Source organism: Carcharhinus amblyrhynchos, chromosome 3, assembly GCF_965287045.1.
Source record: "Carcharhinus amblyrhynchos chromosome 3, sCarAmb.v2.hapA, whole genome shotgun sequence".
NCBI classification, from domain to species: domain Eukaryota; kingdom Metazoa; phylum Chordata; class Chondrichthyes; order Carcharhiniformes; family Carcharhinidae; genus Carcharhinus; species Carcharhinus amblyrhynchos.
The window spans coordinates 40,639,534-40,653,594 of NC_137326.1; the positions used below are offsets into that span (position 1 = coordinate 40,639,534).

A 14,061-nucleotide genomic window follows, 5' to 3' on the forward strand; every position below is an offset into this window, starting at 1 on the left:
GATGTCTTGCTGCAATTATACACATTCTTGGTGAGGCCACACCTGGAATATTGTGTGCAGTTTTGGTCTCCTTATCCGAGGACAGTGTGCAGCAAAGATTTGCCAGACTGATTCCTGGGATGGTGAGACTGACTTTTGACAAGAGATAGAGTCGGTTACGAGTATATTCACAGGAGTTCAGAGGAACGAAGGAGGAATCTCATAAAAACCTACTTAATTCTAATATGACGAGACAGAGTGGATGCTAAAAGGATATTCATGATGGTGGGAGTGTCCTGAACCAGGGATCAAAGTTTAAAGTTAAAGATAGGCCATTTAAAAATGAGATGAGGAAAAATTTCTTCACCCAGAGAGTGGTAAGCCTGTGGGAATTCACTACCACAGAAAGCAGCTGAGGCCAAAACATTCTAAGTTTTCAGAAAGGAGTTATATATAATTATTGGGTTGAAGGCGGAAGGTGGGATCAGACTATAGAGCTGGACAGTGGAGCAGGCTCAAATGGCTGAATAGCCTATTCCTGCTCCTATTTTCCATGTTTCACCAGAATAATACCGGGGCCAGAGTTTTGCTAGGCAAGGTTTCTAGTTTCCTGAGTAGAGGTGATTAAGGGATGCTCTAATTGAGGTGTTTAAAATGATTAAAGGGTTTTATTGTTTAGATGGAGAGAAAGCATTGCCCCTGGTGAGGGAGTCAGAACACGGCAGCATAACCTTGAAGTGAGAGCTAGGTCATTCAGGAATGATTTCTCCATACAAAGATGTGGGAAATCTGGAAAATCTTTCCTCCAACCACATAGGTCACTAATTCTATGGGGGATGATCTTGAGCCCATGTTCACCGTGTGACAGGGACTCAAGATTCCAAAATCACAGCTCTCACCGTGAATTTGAGATTTCGGATCTTTCTCGCCAGCGATGTCATCAGATAGATGCCATAATAGGCATGAACCTGTTTAACATGAATTTGACTGTATTTAAATGTTATTAACCCACCTCCTTGCCAGATAGTGACACCATGCCATCGTGATGTCACATCAGTACGGTTTGCAACAGGTTCACACCGACCTAAAGCTGTGGTGGGGATCCCCTCAGGGACACAGAGGTAAGAACAGTCTCCCGAGGGAGAGGCATATGGTCAGATAGTGGTCTAGCACAGGTTGGCACTGCCAGATTGGCATCAGTGGGAGCCTCACGGGAGGCAGGGTGTTCATTTATCATAGAATCCCAACAGTACAGAAGGCCATTCAGCCCATCGAGCCCGTTTGACAATAATCCACCCTATTCCTGTAACCTCACATATTTATCCTACTAATCCCCCTGAAACAAAGGTCAATTTAGCATGGCCAATCCACCTAGTCCATGCATCTTTGGACTGTGGGAGGAAACTGGAGCAGCTGGGGAAAATTCACACAGACATGGAGAGAATGTGCAAACTCCAAACAGACAGTGACCCAAGCCAGGATTTGAACCCGGATCACTGGCGCAGTGAGGCAGCAGTGCTAACCACTGTGTCACCGTGCCCCCTGTTTAGATATGGTGATGGCTGTAAGCAGACAGAGACCTTTAGGCCAGGGAGGGGAGGAGGGGGAGTTTGAGGGTGGTGAGATGGAAATGGGTGCCCGCTCTGACTGTGGGAGGGGGCATAATGATAATCGGGGGTGGGGGGGGAGGGTGCTGATTATCTGGGAGGAGGGGCTGATGAATGGATTGGATTTTTTTTTCGTAGAGCATCATAAGTTCTGGAGACAAACATGCCAGTTTTCTCACCAAAAACAACACTCCTGCCATTTTTTGGTTAGACATGGCCCTATCTTTTTTCCTTGCCGCTCTGACATGGTGCCGAGTGAAAAAAAATACTGAGAAATTACTTTCAAATGGGAGGAAGATTTTTCTTTGTAAAAGAGCTAGGCATTGTTAGATTATGCTAAAGGATTTCCAAGATGCATGGAAAATCAGAGAACATGGGCAGAAAAAATCCTTTTCAAGTCATTTTTTAGAAAGGCTTTAAGCATAATAGCAAGATTTAATTTTAATTCTTTTAATGGCCCTGACCAGTGCCGAAAAATAGCACTGACCAAAAATATTAACAGCCAGAGAGTAACAATCAGCTATAATCTTCATTTCTTCATGAAACATCTGGTACCACACACTGTAAGATAATGTGCCAAACAAGAGGAACATGGGACTAATCTACAAGGCAGCAATTCCACAGGGGGAGGTCAGATGACTGAGAACATCATTCAAAGTCCAAGATGAAATTACTGCCTTTTGTTCACTCCCACTCATTTTATGCAAGTAAATTACATTTCTTTGCTATGGTTTCATTGATTTTGGGTGGTAATTGTGTGGATATGATGGAAAATGTAGGACATTGAGTTTACCTTATATAGAATGAGTAGGAGTGAATTAAATAAAGCAAATGCTTTATGTCTTTGGAAGTCAATCATTTTAGCTTCAGAACATGTCTGTAGGAGTTCCTCAGGGGAGTATCCTGGCTTCAGTTAACTTCAGCTGTTTCATCAATAATCTTCCCTCCATCATAGGTCAGAAATTGGAGCTGTTTCTTGAAGATTTTGCTGTGTTCAGATTTTTTAAAAATTCATTCATGGAACATGGGCATTGCTTTCTGGATCAGCATTTATTGCCCATCCTGAGTTGCCCGAGGACAGTTGAGAGTCAACCACATTGCTGTGGCTCTGGAGTCACATGTAGGCCAGACCAGGTAAGGACAGCAGATTTCCTTCCCTAAAGGACATGAGTGAACCACATGGGTTTTTCCTGACAATCGGCAATGGTTTCATGGTCATCAGTTGATTCTTAGTTCCAGATTTCTTTTAATTGAATTCAAGTTCCACCATCTGCCATGGCGGGATTCGAACCAGGGTTCCCAGAACATTAGCTGAGTTTCTGGATCAACAGTCTAGTGATAATACCACTAGGCCATTAACTCCCTCCATTCCCAATCACTCAAATTACAAAGCACTCCATTCCTGCAAGACCCAATAACATTCAGGCGGGGGTTAGTACTTAGAAGGTAATATTTGCATCACACAAGTGGCAAGCAATAACCATTTCAAACAACAGAACGCTAACCACTCTTGACATTTAGTGGTACTACCATCGTCCAATACCCCACGGTTCACATACTGAGGTTACCTTGAAACACAAATTCAACTGGACCAACTATATAAATACAATGGTTACTGTTGCAGGCCTAAAGCCTTTTGGCTCCCAAATTGGATAGCGGGAGTCAGGAAATTTTCTGGTTTGCCACAGATACTTCAAATGACTGGATCTTTATTCTTGGAGGGAGGCCGAGAGTTTGGTAAATAAGATTGGGGAAGTACAGGAGCACATTGCCCTGTGGAAATGTAGTGTTGTGACTATAACAGAGACCTGGCACAAAGAAAGGTGTTAAATATCTCCGGATACAAGATGTTCACAGAAGATAGGAAAGGAAGAAAAGGTGGAGGGATGGTGGTATTGATAGAGGGTTGAAGACGGAATTTATTTGACTAGAGCTCAGGGACAAAAAAGATGCAATTACTTTGTATCTTTGTAGTCCATTGGCTACCAATTAGTGGGAAGGATATAAAGGAACCAATGTGCAAAGAAATTGCAGAGAGGTGCAAAAATTATAGCGTAATTATAATGGTTTATGTATTTATTAGCGTCACAAGTAGACTTACATTAACATCACAATAAAGTTACTGTGAAAATCCCCTAGTCGTCACACTCCGGCGCCTATTCGGGTATACTGAGGGAGAATTTAGCATTGCCAAAACACCTAACCAGTACATCTTTCAGACTGAGGGAGGAAACTGGAGCAGCTGGAGGAAACCCATACAGACGTGGGAAGAATGTGAGGCAGCAGCGCAAACCACTGTGCCACCATGCGACCCACTGGGGACTTTGTAAGTTCATAAAATATAGGAGCAGAATCAGACCAGACCATTCAACCCAACAAGTTCGCTCCGCCATTCGATCATGGCTGATGTGCTCCTCGTTTTCCTGCCTTCTTCCCAAACCCTTCAACGCATTACCAATTAAAAATTCTTCTCACTCTTCCTTAAACTTACTCAATGTCCCACCATGTGCCTCACTCTGGCGTAACAAATTTCACAGATTCACAACCCTTTGGGAGAAGTAGTTTCTCCTGAACTCTGTTTTAAATTGGCTACCCCGTATACTAAGACTATGATCTCTCGTCCGAGAAATATATCCAAATTTATCCAAATATAGACTGGGATACTAATAGCGTGAAGGACAGAAAGGGGCAAGAGTTGCCTGCACAAATTCCAGGAAATTTTCTTCAGCAAGATGTTTCTTAACCAATGAAAAAGGCAGCAGTGCTAGACCTGGTTCCTGAAAATTAGACAGGCCAAGCAGATCAAGTGTCAGTTGGCAAACATGTAGGGGACAATGGTCATTGTCTCTTACATTGTGGGTTACTTTGGAAAAGGACAAAGAACAGGTCAGAATACGAAGAATTAATTGGGGAAAAGACATCTTCAATGGGGTAAGAATAAGGAAGTCAAAGGTCGGCAGCTGATCAATGGACTCCCTTCAAAGAAGAGGTGATGTGGGACAGTCAAGGTATATTTCTTTGAAAGGGAAAGATAGGGCAATGAAATCCAGAGCTCGCTGGATGACAAATGAGATAGAAACTACAATAAAGAAGAAAAATGTAGTTACGACAGGTGTCAAGTAAAAAATACAATTGAAACCAAGCTGATAAGGGTTCAGAGGAGAGGTGAAGAAGCAAAGCAAATAGGAAGCATAACACAAAACTGGCAGCTAATATAAAATGGAATCCAATGTCTTCTACAGGCACATGAAAAAAGCTGGTAAAAGGAGTAAGACTGATTAGTGACCCAAAAGGGGATTTACATGTGGGGACAGAGGGCACAGTTGAGGTATTAAATGAATCCTCTGTCTCACCAAGGAAAAACATACTACTGAGGCCATGGTAAAATATGTGGTAATTCAAAGGCTAGAAAGGTGTAGAATTGATAAGGAGGAGGCATTGGATAGGAGCAGGTATTGAATAAGCACCAGAATTGGATGAGATGCTTCAGAGGATACTGAGGGAAGCGAGACTGGAATTTACAGAAGCACTGGCCATAATGTTCCAGTTTTCCTTAGACTCTGGGATGGTCCCAGAAGACTGGAGAATTGTAAATGTTATACACTTCTTCAGAGAGGGTGAAGATAAGTTCAGAACCTACAGGGCAGTAAGTTTATGGTGGTGGGGAAACTTTAGAAACAATAATTCGGAACAAAATTAATTGTCACATGGGCAAATGTGGGTTAATTAGGGAAAGGCAGCAGGGATTTCTAAAGGGAAAATCATGCTTAACTAACCTGTTGGAGAGATAAGAAAGTTGGTTGATTGGTGCAATGCTGTTGATGTGGTGTACATAGATTTCCAAAACATGTTTGATATTATGCTGCACAACAGACTCATTGTCAAAATTAGAGCTTGTGGAATAAAAGGGACAGTAGCAACATGGCTGCAGAATTGACTAAGTGACAGGAAGCAGAGTAGTGGTTAATGGATGTTTTTCAGGCTGGAGAGAAGCTTGTATTAGGGTTCCTCAGAGGGTCAGTGTTGGGACCCTTGCTTTACCTGATACGTATTAATGACCTAGACCTTGGTGTACAGAAAACAGTTTAAAAGATTGCAGATTGATTTGATTTGTCATATGTATGATGTGGAGATGCCGGCGTTGGACTGGGGTAAGCACAGCAAGAAGTCTCACAACACCAGGTTAAAGTCCAATAGGTTTATTTGGCAGCACTAGCTTTCGGAGCCTCAGGCTCCTTCACCAGGTGAGTGAGGACTTGTGTTCACAAACAGGTCATATACAGACACAAACTCAATTTACAAGATAATGGTTGGAATGCGAGTCTTTGCAGGTAATCAAGTTTTAAAGGCACAGACAATGTGAATGGAGAAAGGGCCAAGCTCAGGTTAAAGAAGTGTGTATTTTCTCCAGCCAGGACAGTTAGTGAGATTTCGCAAGCCCAGGCAAGTCGTAGTGTGACATGAACCCAAGATCCCTGTTGAGGCCATTCTCATGTGTGCGGAACTTGGCTATTAGTCTCTGCTTCGCGACTCTGCACTGTCGTGTGTCATGAAGGCACCTTGGAGAGCGTTTACCCAAAGATCAGAGGCCAAATGCCCGTGACCACTGAAGCGTTCGCCAGCAGGAAGAGAACACTCTTGCCTGGTGATGGTTGAGCAGTGTTCATTCTCTGTTGAATACTGGACAGAGTAGAGAGGCAGAAAATATTCCCACCCATGAAAAAATCAAGAACAAGAGGGCACAGATTTAAAATAATTAATAAAAGAAGCAAAAAAGTGATACGTGGAGAACATTTTTTATGCAGCGAATAGTTAGGATTTGGGATACACTGCCCAAGAGTGTGGTGAAGACAGGTTCAACTGAAGCATTTATAACAGAATTAGACTGTTATCTAAAACAGAAGATTGTATGGGGTTAAATGAGAAGATGGGGTAATGGTAGTAGGCGAGTTTGCATTTGGAGAATTCGATGGGCCAGATAGACTCTTTCTCCATCATAGCAATTCTGAAACTCTGAAAAGACAAGGAATACAGGAGGAGACCAGATTGCAAGGATTTCTCCCACATTTAAGCGTATGGATTCCTACCGCAATCTGACCAAGTCGGTGAGTGGAAGTTTTGCTTTTGCTGTTAAAGTTATGCTGCACACAGTAAGCACATATGCAACCCACTTCCAGCACAGGCACAGCTCTACCCATTACACTTATCCCATGGAATCATTCCAAACTGCCACTGGAAATATCTGTAACACAAGCCAAGAAGTTAGATCAAGCAAGTGACAGGTGCATTGTTCTCTATTCTTAGCAATTTAATTAACTTTTGAATGGAGAATCAGTGGCAACATAAGGCGGCACTGCAATTCTACAGAGTAACAACTTCCCTCAAAGCCCAAGGAATCATGGGTCACTCCCACACAGCCCTAAGTATTCCCTTTATCAACAGCTATACATAAATCAATAAAAAGGTCACTCTCTCAATGTGCATTCCTTCAAGTCCAACACCACACCATCATACATCAATGCTAACTTTCCCAAATGTTGCCAGAGTTACTTTAAAGGGCTTCCATCAGCTTCAATTTTATATAAAGGCAAGTTTCTAAGATGATCCTTGAGCACCAAAACTAGGCTTCATAAGCTCACCTGATAATATGTGTGCCACTATGATGGATGGCACTGTGGTTAGCACTGCTGCCTCACAGCACCAGGGACCTGGGTTCAATTTCAGTCTTGGGTGATTGTCTGTGTGGCCTTTGTACATTCTCCTCGCGTCTGCATGGGTTTCCTCAGAGCCCTCTGGTTTCCTCCCACAGTCTGAAGATGTGCGAGTTAGGTGGATTTGCTAAATTGCCTCTTAATGTCCAAAGATGTGTAGAACAGGAGGATTTTGGGGGGAGGGGGGTAAATATGTGGGGTCATGGGTGGGATGCTCTGCCAGAGATCAATGAGTTGAATAGCTTCCTTCTGCACTTTAGGGATTCTAAGATTCCATAAGACCTAATGCCACATTGAGCAAGGACATTATGAATGCTATCTATATTCCATGGTCATCTGAAAGTACATCACAGGTAAGTTGAAGGCTTCAATGAATCTGATGGTGTCCGGTGATATTGTCTAGTGAAGAATTATGCTGGGGTAAAGCAAGCTGCACAAACTTGTTGTGCAAAGGCATCTCTTCATGAAGGTCTCCAAGGATGAAGTAACCATCAGAGGAACAGCAACCAAGTGAAGATGCATGTTTGTGTTGTTCAATATAGGAGCTATTTTCTTGGTTACTCCATCTAGGGATTGTATGAATAGCCTTGTTTATGTATTCAACTTTCCAACCACATTACCCAAGAACCCACAGCCCTTTTTGGATGAACAAAAGTTGTGTTCTGCCATTCTTCCAGTTGGCATTTCACATAAACAGAAAATCTACACCAATAACTAGAGAATAATTAGCCAGTGTTAGATTTTATTCTATGAATGGTGCAGTATCACTGCTGTTTGAGTGTGAGTGAGAGTGGTATCCTTGTACTTTGGTATTGGTGCTGTTAGTGTCAAAAATGGATGCAGTATAACCAGATCCTGAATCCAAGAGGTTTTGATGACCTTGAAGAACAGCATCTCATGATCTATATTGTTTGCTGTTGGTTACACCATTTTATACTTCTATATAATTTCCCATCGTTTGAAGTACTTTAAAAGAATACAGTAGCAATGCTGAAAACAACATATACAAGACATTAAGTGGACTTAAGCTGATTTCAAGCATAATGAAGCTGCAACTAAATTACATACCACTACATTTGCTAGCAATTCAGTGGGAAAATAAATACTGTTCTTGACAAGCACATTTTGTTTTTGCAGCTTAATAAGTAACTCAGAAATGTTGTACTCTTATGCTTGTTAAGAGGATAACCTCATACATGTAAACACAAACGATTCATAATTCTAGTTTGGATTAATGTCATTCTACCACATTTATCAACTGGAAATGATGTGATTTTAGTGATTAGCGAACAACCGGAGGAAACGGATAAGAATGATGGTAAGGCCTATTGGAAATTGCCCAGGGCGACAGGAGGGGGCCGGTGGGCAGGGCCCAGGGCGACGGACGGACAGACGGGGGGGGGTGGGGGGTGGGGTGCGGCTGGTGGTCAGCGCCCAGAGCAAGGCTAAGGGCTAAGAGTGACACTAAGGGCAACACTAAGAGCTAAGAGTGACGCTAAAGGCGATGCTAAGGGCCAAGAGTGACGCTAAAGGCGATGCTAAGGGCCAAGAGTGACGCTAAAGGCGATGCTAAGGGCCAAGAGTGACGCTAAAGGCGATGCTAAGGGCCAAGAGTGACGCTAAAGGCGATGCTAAGGGCCAAGAGCGACGCTAAAGGCGATGCTAAGGGCCAAGAGCGACGCTAAGGGCGATGATAAGAGCAACGTTAAGAGTGATGCTAAGGACCACACTAAGGGATAACAGCAACACTAAGAGCGACGCTAAGGTCGCATGGTAAAAGCTAAGGGTGACGGTAAAGACTGGTAGGCTTCTCTCCCCATTTTTCTACCAATTGACTTCATAATCATTGAATTTATAGTTCAACATGAACAACCAAAGTTAATTTGAATTTCCCACTTTCAAATAATTTACATTTCAACTCTAAAAATTGAAGAACTATTATTCCATCAATTTTATGGAATGGTTTTCTGTTTGTTCAAGAATGGCAGTTTGTTAAATGCAACTTATAATAAGTATGCTTTCCAGATTCTGCCATGATCTGTATTTTTGCTCATAATGAAGGAATGGATGTTGCTGGAATTTAATAGCTTCATTAATGTGCAGATGAACATGCAGAAACTGCTCTCTGGAAATGAATGCCAAACCCTGTGAACTGATTTCTAAAGGGTAATTCACTTTGTTACAAGATGCAGCTTTGTACTGATTGATGAAACAACAATTTATCTTCTTTTGCAAATCATAATTCTATTCTTTAAAAGTTAAAAGCATAGAAAGGGCAGCTCTGTTTTCTCCAAATGCAGAAATGCCGAAATGCTTGTTAAACCAGTTGTCAGGAATGTTTAGAATGATCTCCAACAGCAGGTCAGTATCTCGCGTCACTCATCAAATGCACACAAGCTTGTTGCTTGAATGTGGTTGACTTTTCTTGAAATAAAATTCAGAAAGGTTTTTTTCTATTTCATTATGCCAAATCACACTCACCATGTTTTGTGCGGTCATATAAAAGTCTATGGATTGTCATAGTTCAGGACTCAAATCTGCTCTGAAACGTTTGCTAATGCCTTTTTACCAGAGCAAACAACTTGAAGATTTTTTCTTTGCTCTCAGTAAGGGAACATTTTAAATATGGCAGTAGAGTCAAGTGCAAAATTCATGGAGAGCTGAGCAAGGTTAGAATGCTTTTCTTTAATCCCACAGGATAGTGGACACGTGGAATAAATTCCAGAGAAGGTAATTAATTAAGAAAGGAGCTGCATTTATATTAGTTGACAAGTGGAATTGAGGGTCAGAGAAATGTTAACAACACCTGTTTCATTTTTAGTGTGACTGATAGCTTAATATTTCCAAACAGCACTCGTGTGATGGAAGGCCACAATAGATTATTAATAAACTGTCTCTTGATGAAATGTGTTGATGGGTTTTCCTCACTTTTGACTTTTCTTGTGTAAATTAAATAGGATCTTATTTTGCATGAATATTCGCATTATCTTGTTTGGGTAAATTGTCAACCAAGATGAAAATGTGTTGCGATGATCTAACCGTATGAAATTAACAGCCAGCTTCAAACATTCGGTGTAAGTAATGAAACTTGAAGTGGCTGCACTTCAACATAGGATTGTAGAATGGTGGCAGCACAGGAGGCCATTTGGTCCATTGTGTCTATGCTTGCAGAAGCAACTAAGCCAATCCCTCTCCCCGGTTCTTTCCCTGTAGCCCTGCAGTTTTTCTCTTCAGGTGCCTACCCCACACCCCTGCAGAAAGCCACAGTTGAATTTACCTCCACCTCGCTCTCAGGAAGTGCGCTCTAGGTCCTGATCAATTATTGCTATTTTGAAGATATGCTATATAGAAGATTATTTTGGAATATGAATATAAATAAAACTCCTTTCCAAAGAATATTTTGTGCTAAACAAAGGATACTGGCCTACAGCAGCAACAAGTTGCATTTGTGAAGGCCACGAGCCATTTTACCGAGACACAAAGGGCAACATTTTCCCGTCCCGCTTGCCAAGGGAATCGTAGCAGGCGGGTCACGGGCCATGCAAAAGTCTGTTGACCTCGGGCAGGAATTTCTGGTCATGGGGCAAGCATGGCTGGAAAATCCCACTCAGAGTTTATGAAGCTTTCACAGACAATGGCTAAAAGTCCCAGAGAGGTAATGTGACTAAGTTCTTGGGTGTAAAATACACAGGATTAAGCTAACAGACAGCAAAAGCCACGGCGACATGGGGCAACAGGCTCTCTCAACAAAGCTGAGATCAGTTTGTGGTTCAAAAATGTAATTACTGCAAACCAACAATGGTTAGAGGATTCCAACTCAATACCTTGGAGTTAGCTCTTCATGTCACCTTTGGTTCTTTTGCCATCTACCTTCAATCGATGTCCTGTGATTCGCAAACCCTCCATCAATGGGAACAATTTCTCCCCATCTATATTCCAGGTCACTCGTGAAATTTAAAATCTCTTTCAGATCTCCTCTCAACTATCTCTTCTCCAATATGTGTAACTGAACCATTTTTGTAACATGTTTTGCACTGTCTCTAATGCCTTCACAATAACCTGCCTGAACTCTGTTCCCAGAATTGGACACAAAACTCTAATTGAGGTCAAAGCTTCACTGTAACTTCCAACAGCTGCAGTATTTTGCTTTTGTTTCACAATATTCATTGTCTTTTGTACTCTATTTCTCAATTTATAAAGCTCATATGGCTTGTTAACCACTTTTTAATTTGCCCTCGTACCTTGAGCAATTTGATCACATATACTGCCAAGTCTCTCTGCTCTTGCACTTACTTCAGGATTGCATCCATTATTTTTGTTGTCTCTTCTGGTTCTTCCTACCAAAATCTGTCACGTCACACTTCTTCGCATTCAACGTCCTCTGCCCTGTGCCTGTCCATTCTATCAGTCTGTGTCCTCTTAAAGTCTAGCACTATCCTCCCAGTTCACCATACATCAATGTCTTGTTTCATCTGCAAATACTCAAATTGTGCCTTGCACACCTAAATCATTAATACAGATTAAGAAAAGAGGTAATCCATTTACTAGGCCCTGGTTAATCCTGCTATCTTCTCCCCCAGTGCTGTGCGTGCACCCCCCCAACTCTTCCTACACAGAATGCTTTACATTTTTCAACATTAGGAAATTTTAAAACCAATATGAGTGTGGGAGGATGCAGCTTTAAATTTGTGATTTTTACAGTAATAATTATAATCTATACTCATTACAATGAATTGCAAGATACTTTGAAAAATAAAACATTGGCTAAACATTCTTACCTTGTAAATGCTGGATTTTGCATTCAGATAGAATAGTTCCACAGTGGTAATGTCCTTTAAGAATGATATGTTCTCAATATAAAACCTAAAGTAAATGAATATATTCGTCAAAGAAGTAGCTTTAACTGACTGATTTCTGCATTTTACTGGCAACAAAATAATTAACATTCATTGGTACTAATTTAAAACAAAACTCAGCTTAGTTTTTAAACTGATATGTAACCAATAGGCCTATGTTTATATAGCTCTTTCAGTCAGTGAAAAGCTAAGTTTGTGCACTGGAAGGGAAGGTAGTGTTGAGATGTGCATGTGCACCCCCTAGTGGTTAGTTACAAATCTCAGTCTGTTTCATAGAATCCCTGATGTGGAGATGTTGGCATTGGACTGGGGTAAACACAGTAAGAAGTCTCACAACACCAGGTTAAAGTCCAACAGGTTTATTTGGCAGCACAAGCCAATTGCTTTCGGAGTGCTGCTCCTTCATCAGTTAAGTGGGAGTTCTGTTCACAAACAGGGCATATAAAGGCACAAACTCAACTTACAAAATAATTGTTGGATTGCAAGTCTCTACAGCTAATCAAGTCTTAAAGGTACAGACAATGTGAGTGGAGAGATGTTTAAACACAGTTAAAGAGATGTGTATTGCCTCCAGCCTCCAGCCTCGAACGGTGTTCATTCATCCGTTGTCATAGCGTCTGCAATGTACCATGCCTCTGGGCATCCTTTCCTGCAGCGTATCAGGTAGACAACATTGGCCAAGTTGCAAGTGTACGTACTATGTACCTGTTGGATGGTGTTCTCATGCGAGATGATGGCATATCCATGTCAATGATCCAGCACATCTTGCAGAAGTTGCTGTGGCAGGGTTGTGTGGTGTTGTGGTCACTGTTCTCCTGAAGGCTGGGTAGCTTGCTGCGGACAATGGTCTGTTTGAGGTCGTGCAGTTGTTTGAAGGCAAGAAGTGAGGGTACAGGGATAGCCTTGGTGAGATGTTCCACTTCATCAATGACATGTTGAAAGCTCCGGAGATGATGTTGTAGCTTCTCCGCTCCGGGAAAATACCGGACAAAGAAGGGTACTCTGTCTGCCGTGTCCCGTGTCTTCTGAGGAAGTCGGTGCGGTTTTTCGCCGTGGCGTGTTGGAACTGTCGATCAATGAGTCAAGCCATACGATCAGCCATATCCTGTTCTTATGAGGGCATCTTTCAGCGTCAGTAGGTGTCGATTGCGATCCTCTTCATCTGAGCAGATCCTGTGCATACGGAGGGCTTGTCCATAGGGAATAGCTTCTTTAACGTGTTTAGGATGGAAGCTGGAGAAGCGGAGAATCACGAGGTTATCTGTGGGCTTGTGGTACAGTGAAGTGCTGAGGTAACTATCCTTGATGGAAATCCGTGTGTCCAAAAATGCAACCAATTCCAAAGAGTAGTCCATGGTGAGTCTGATGGTGGGATGGAACTTGTTGATGTCATCATACAGTTGTTTCAGTGATTGTTCACCGTGAGTCCAAAGGAAAAAAATGTCATCGATATATCTAGTGTATAGCATCGGTTGAAGGCCCTGTGCGGTGAAGAGGTCTTGTTCGAACCTGTGCACGAAGATGTTGGCATATTGAGATGCAAATTTGGTCCTCATGGCTGTTCTGTGTGTCTGGATGAGGAACTGGTCGTTGAAGGTGAAGACATTGTGGTCCGGGATGAAGAGGATGAGTTTTAAATTGCTTCTGGAGATTGGCAGTTGTCGGTGTTGAATACTGAGGCAGTTGCAGCAATGCCATAAACGTGGGGGATACTGGTGTAGAGCGCCGAGACATCCATTGTGACGAGGAGTGCTCCTGGTTCAACTGCTCCACGTGTTCTGAGTTTCTGTAGGAAGTCCGTAGTGTCGCGACAAAAACTGGGGGTTCTTTGAACAATGGGTTTCAGAATGCCTTCGACATAGCTGGAGAGGTTCTCGCACAGGGCCCCATTGCCCAATACAATGGGAT

The 14,061-nt window shown here is 42.2% G+C and overlaps 1 protein-coding gene across 2 annotated transcripts in view; it reads right to left on the reverse strand.

Annotated features, from left to right (window-relative positions):
• The window catches only part of LOC145339010 (FERM domain-containing protein 4B-like), a 317,833-nt gene that overhangs the window by 114,225 nt on the left and 189,547 nt on the right, over nt 1-14,061 (reverse strand). For both annotated transcript variants that reach the window (XM_080183444.1, XM_080183436.1), the window contains exon 5: nt 12,076-12,160. In XM_080183444.1, the coding sequence (XP_080039570.1) occupies nt 12,076-12,160 (85 nt within the window). The remainder of the gene's footprint in view (nt 1-12,075; nt 12,161-14,061) is intronic.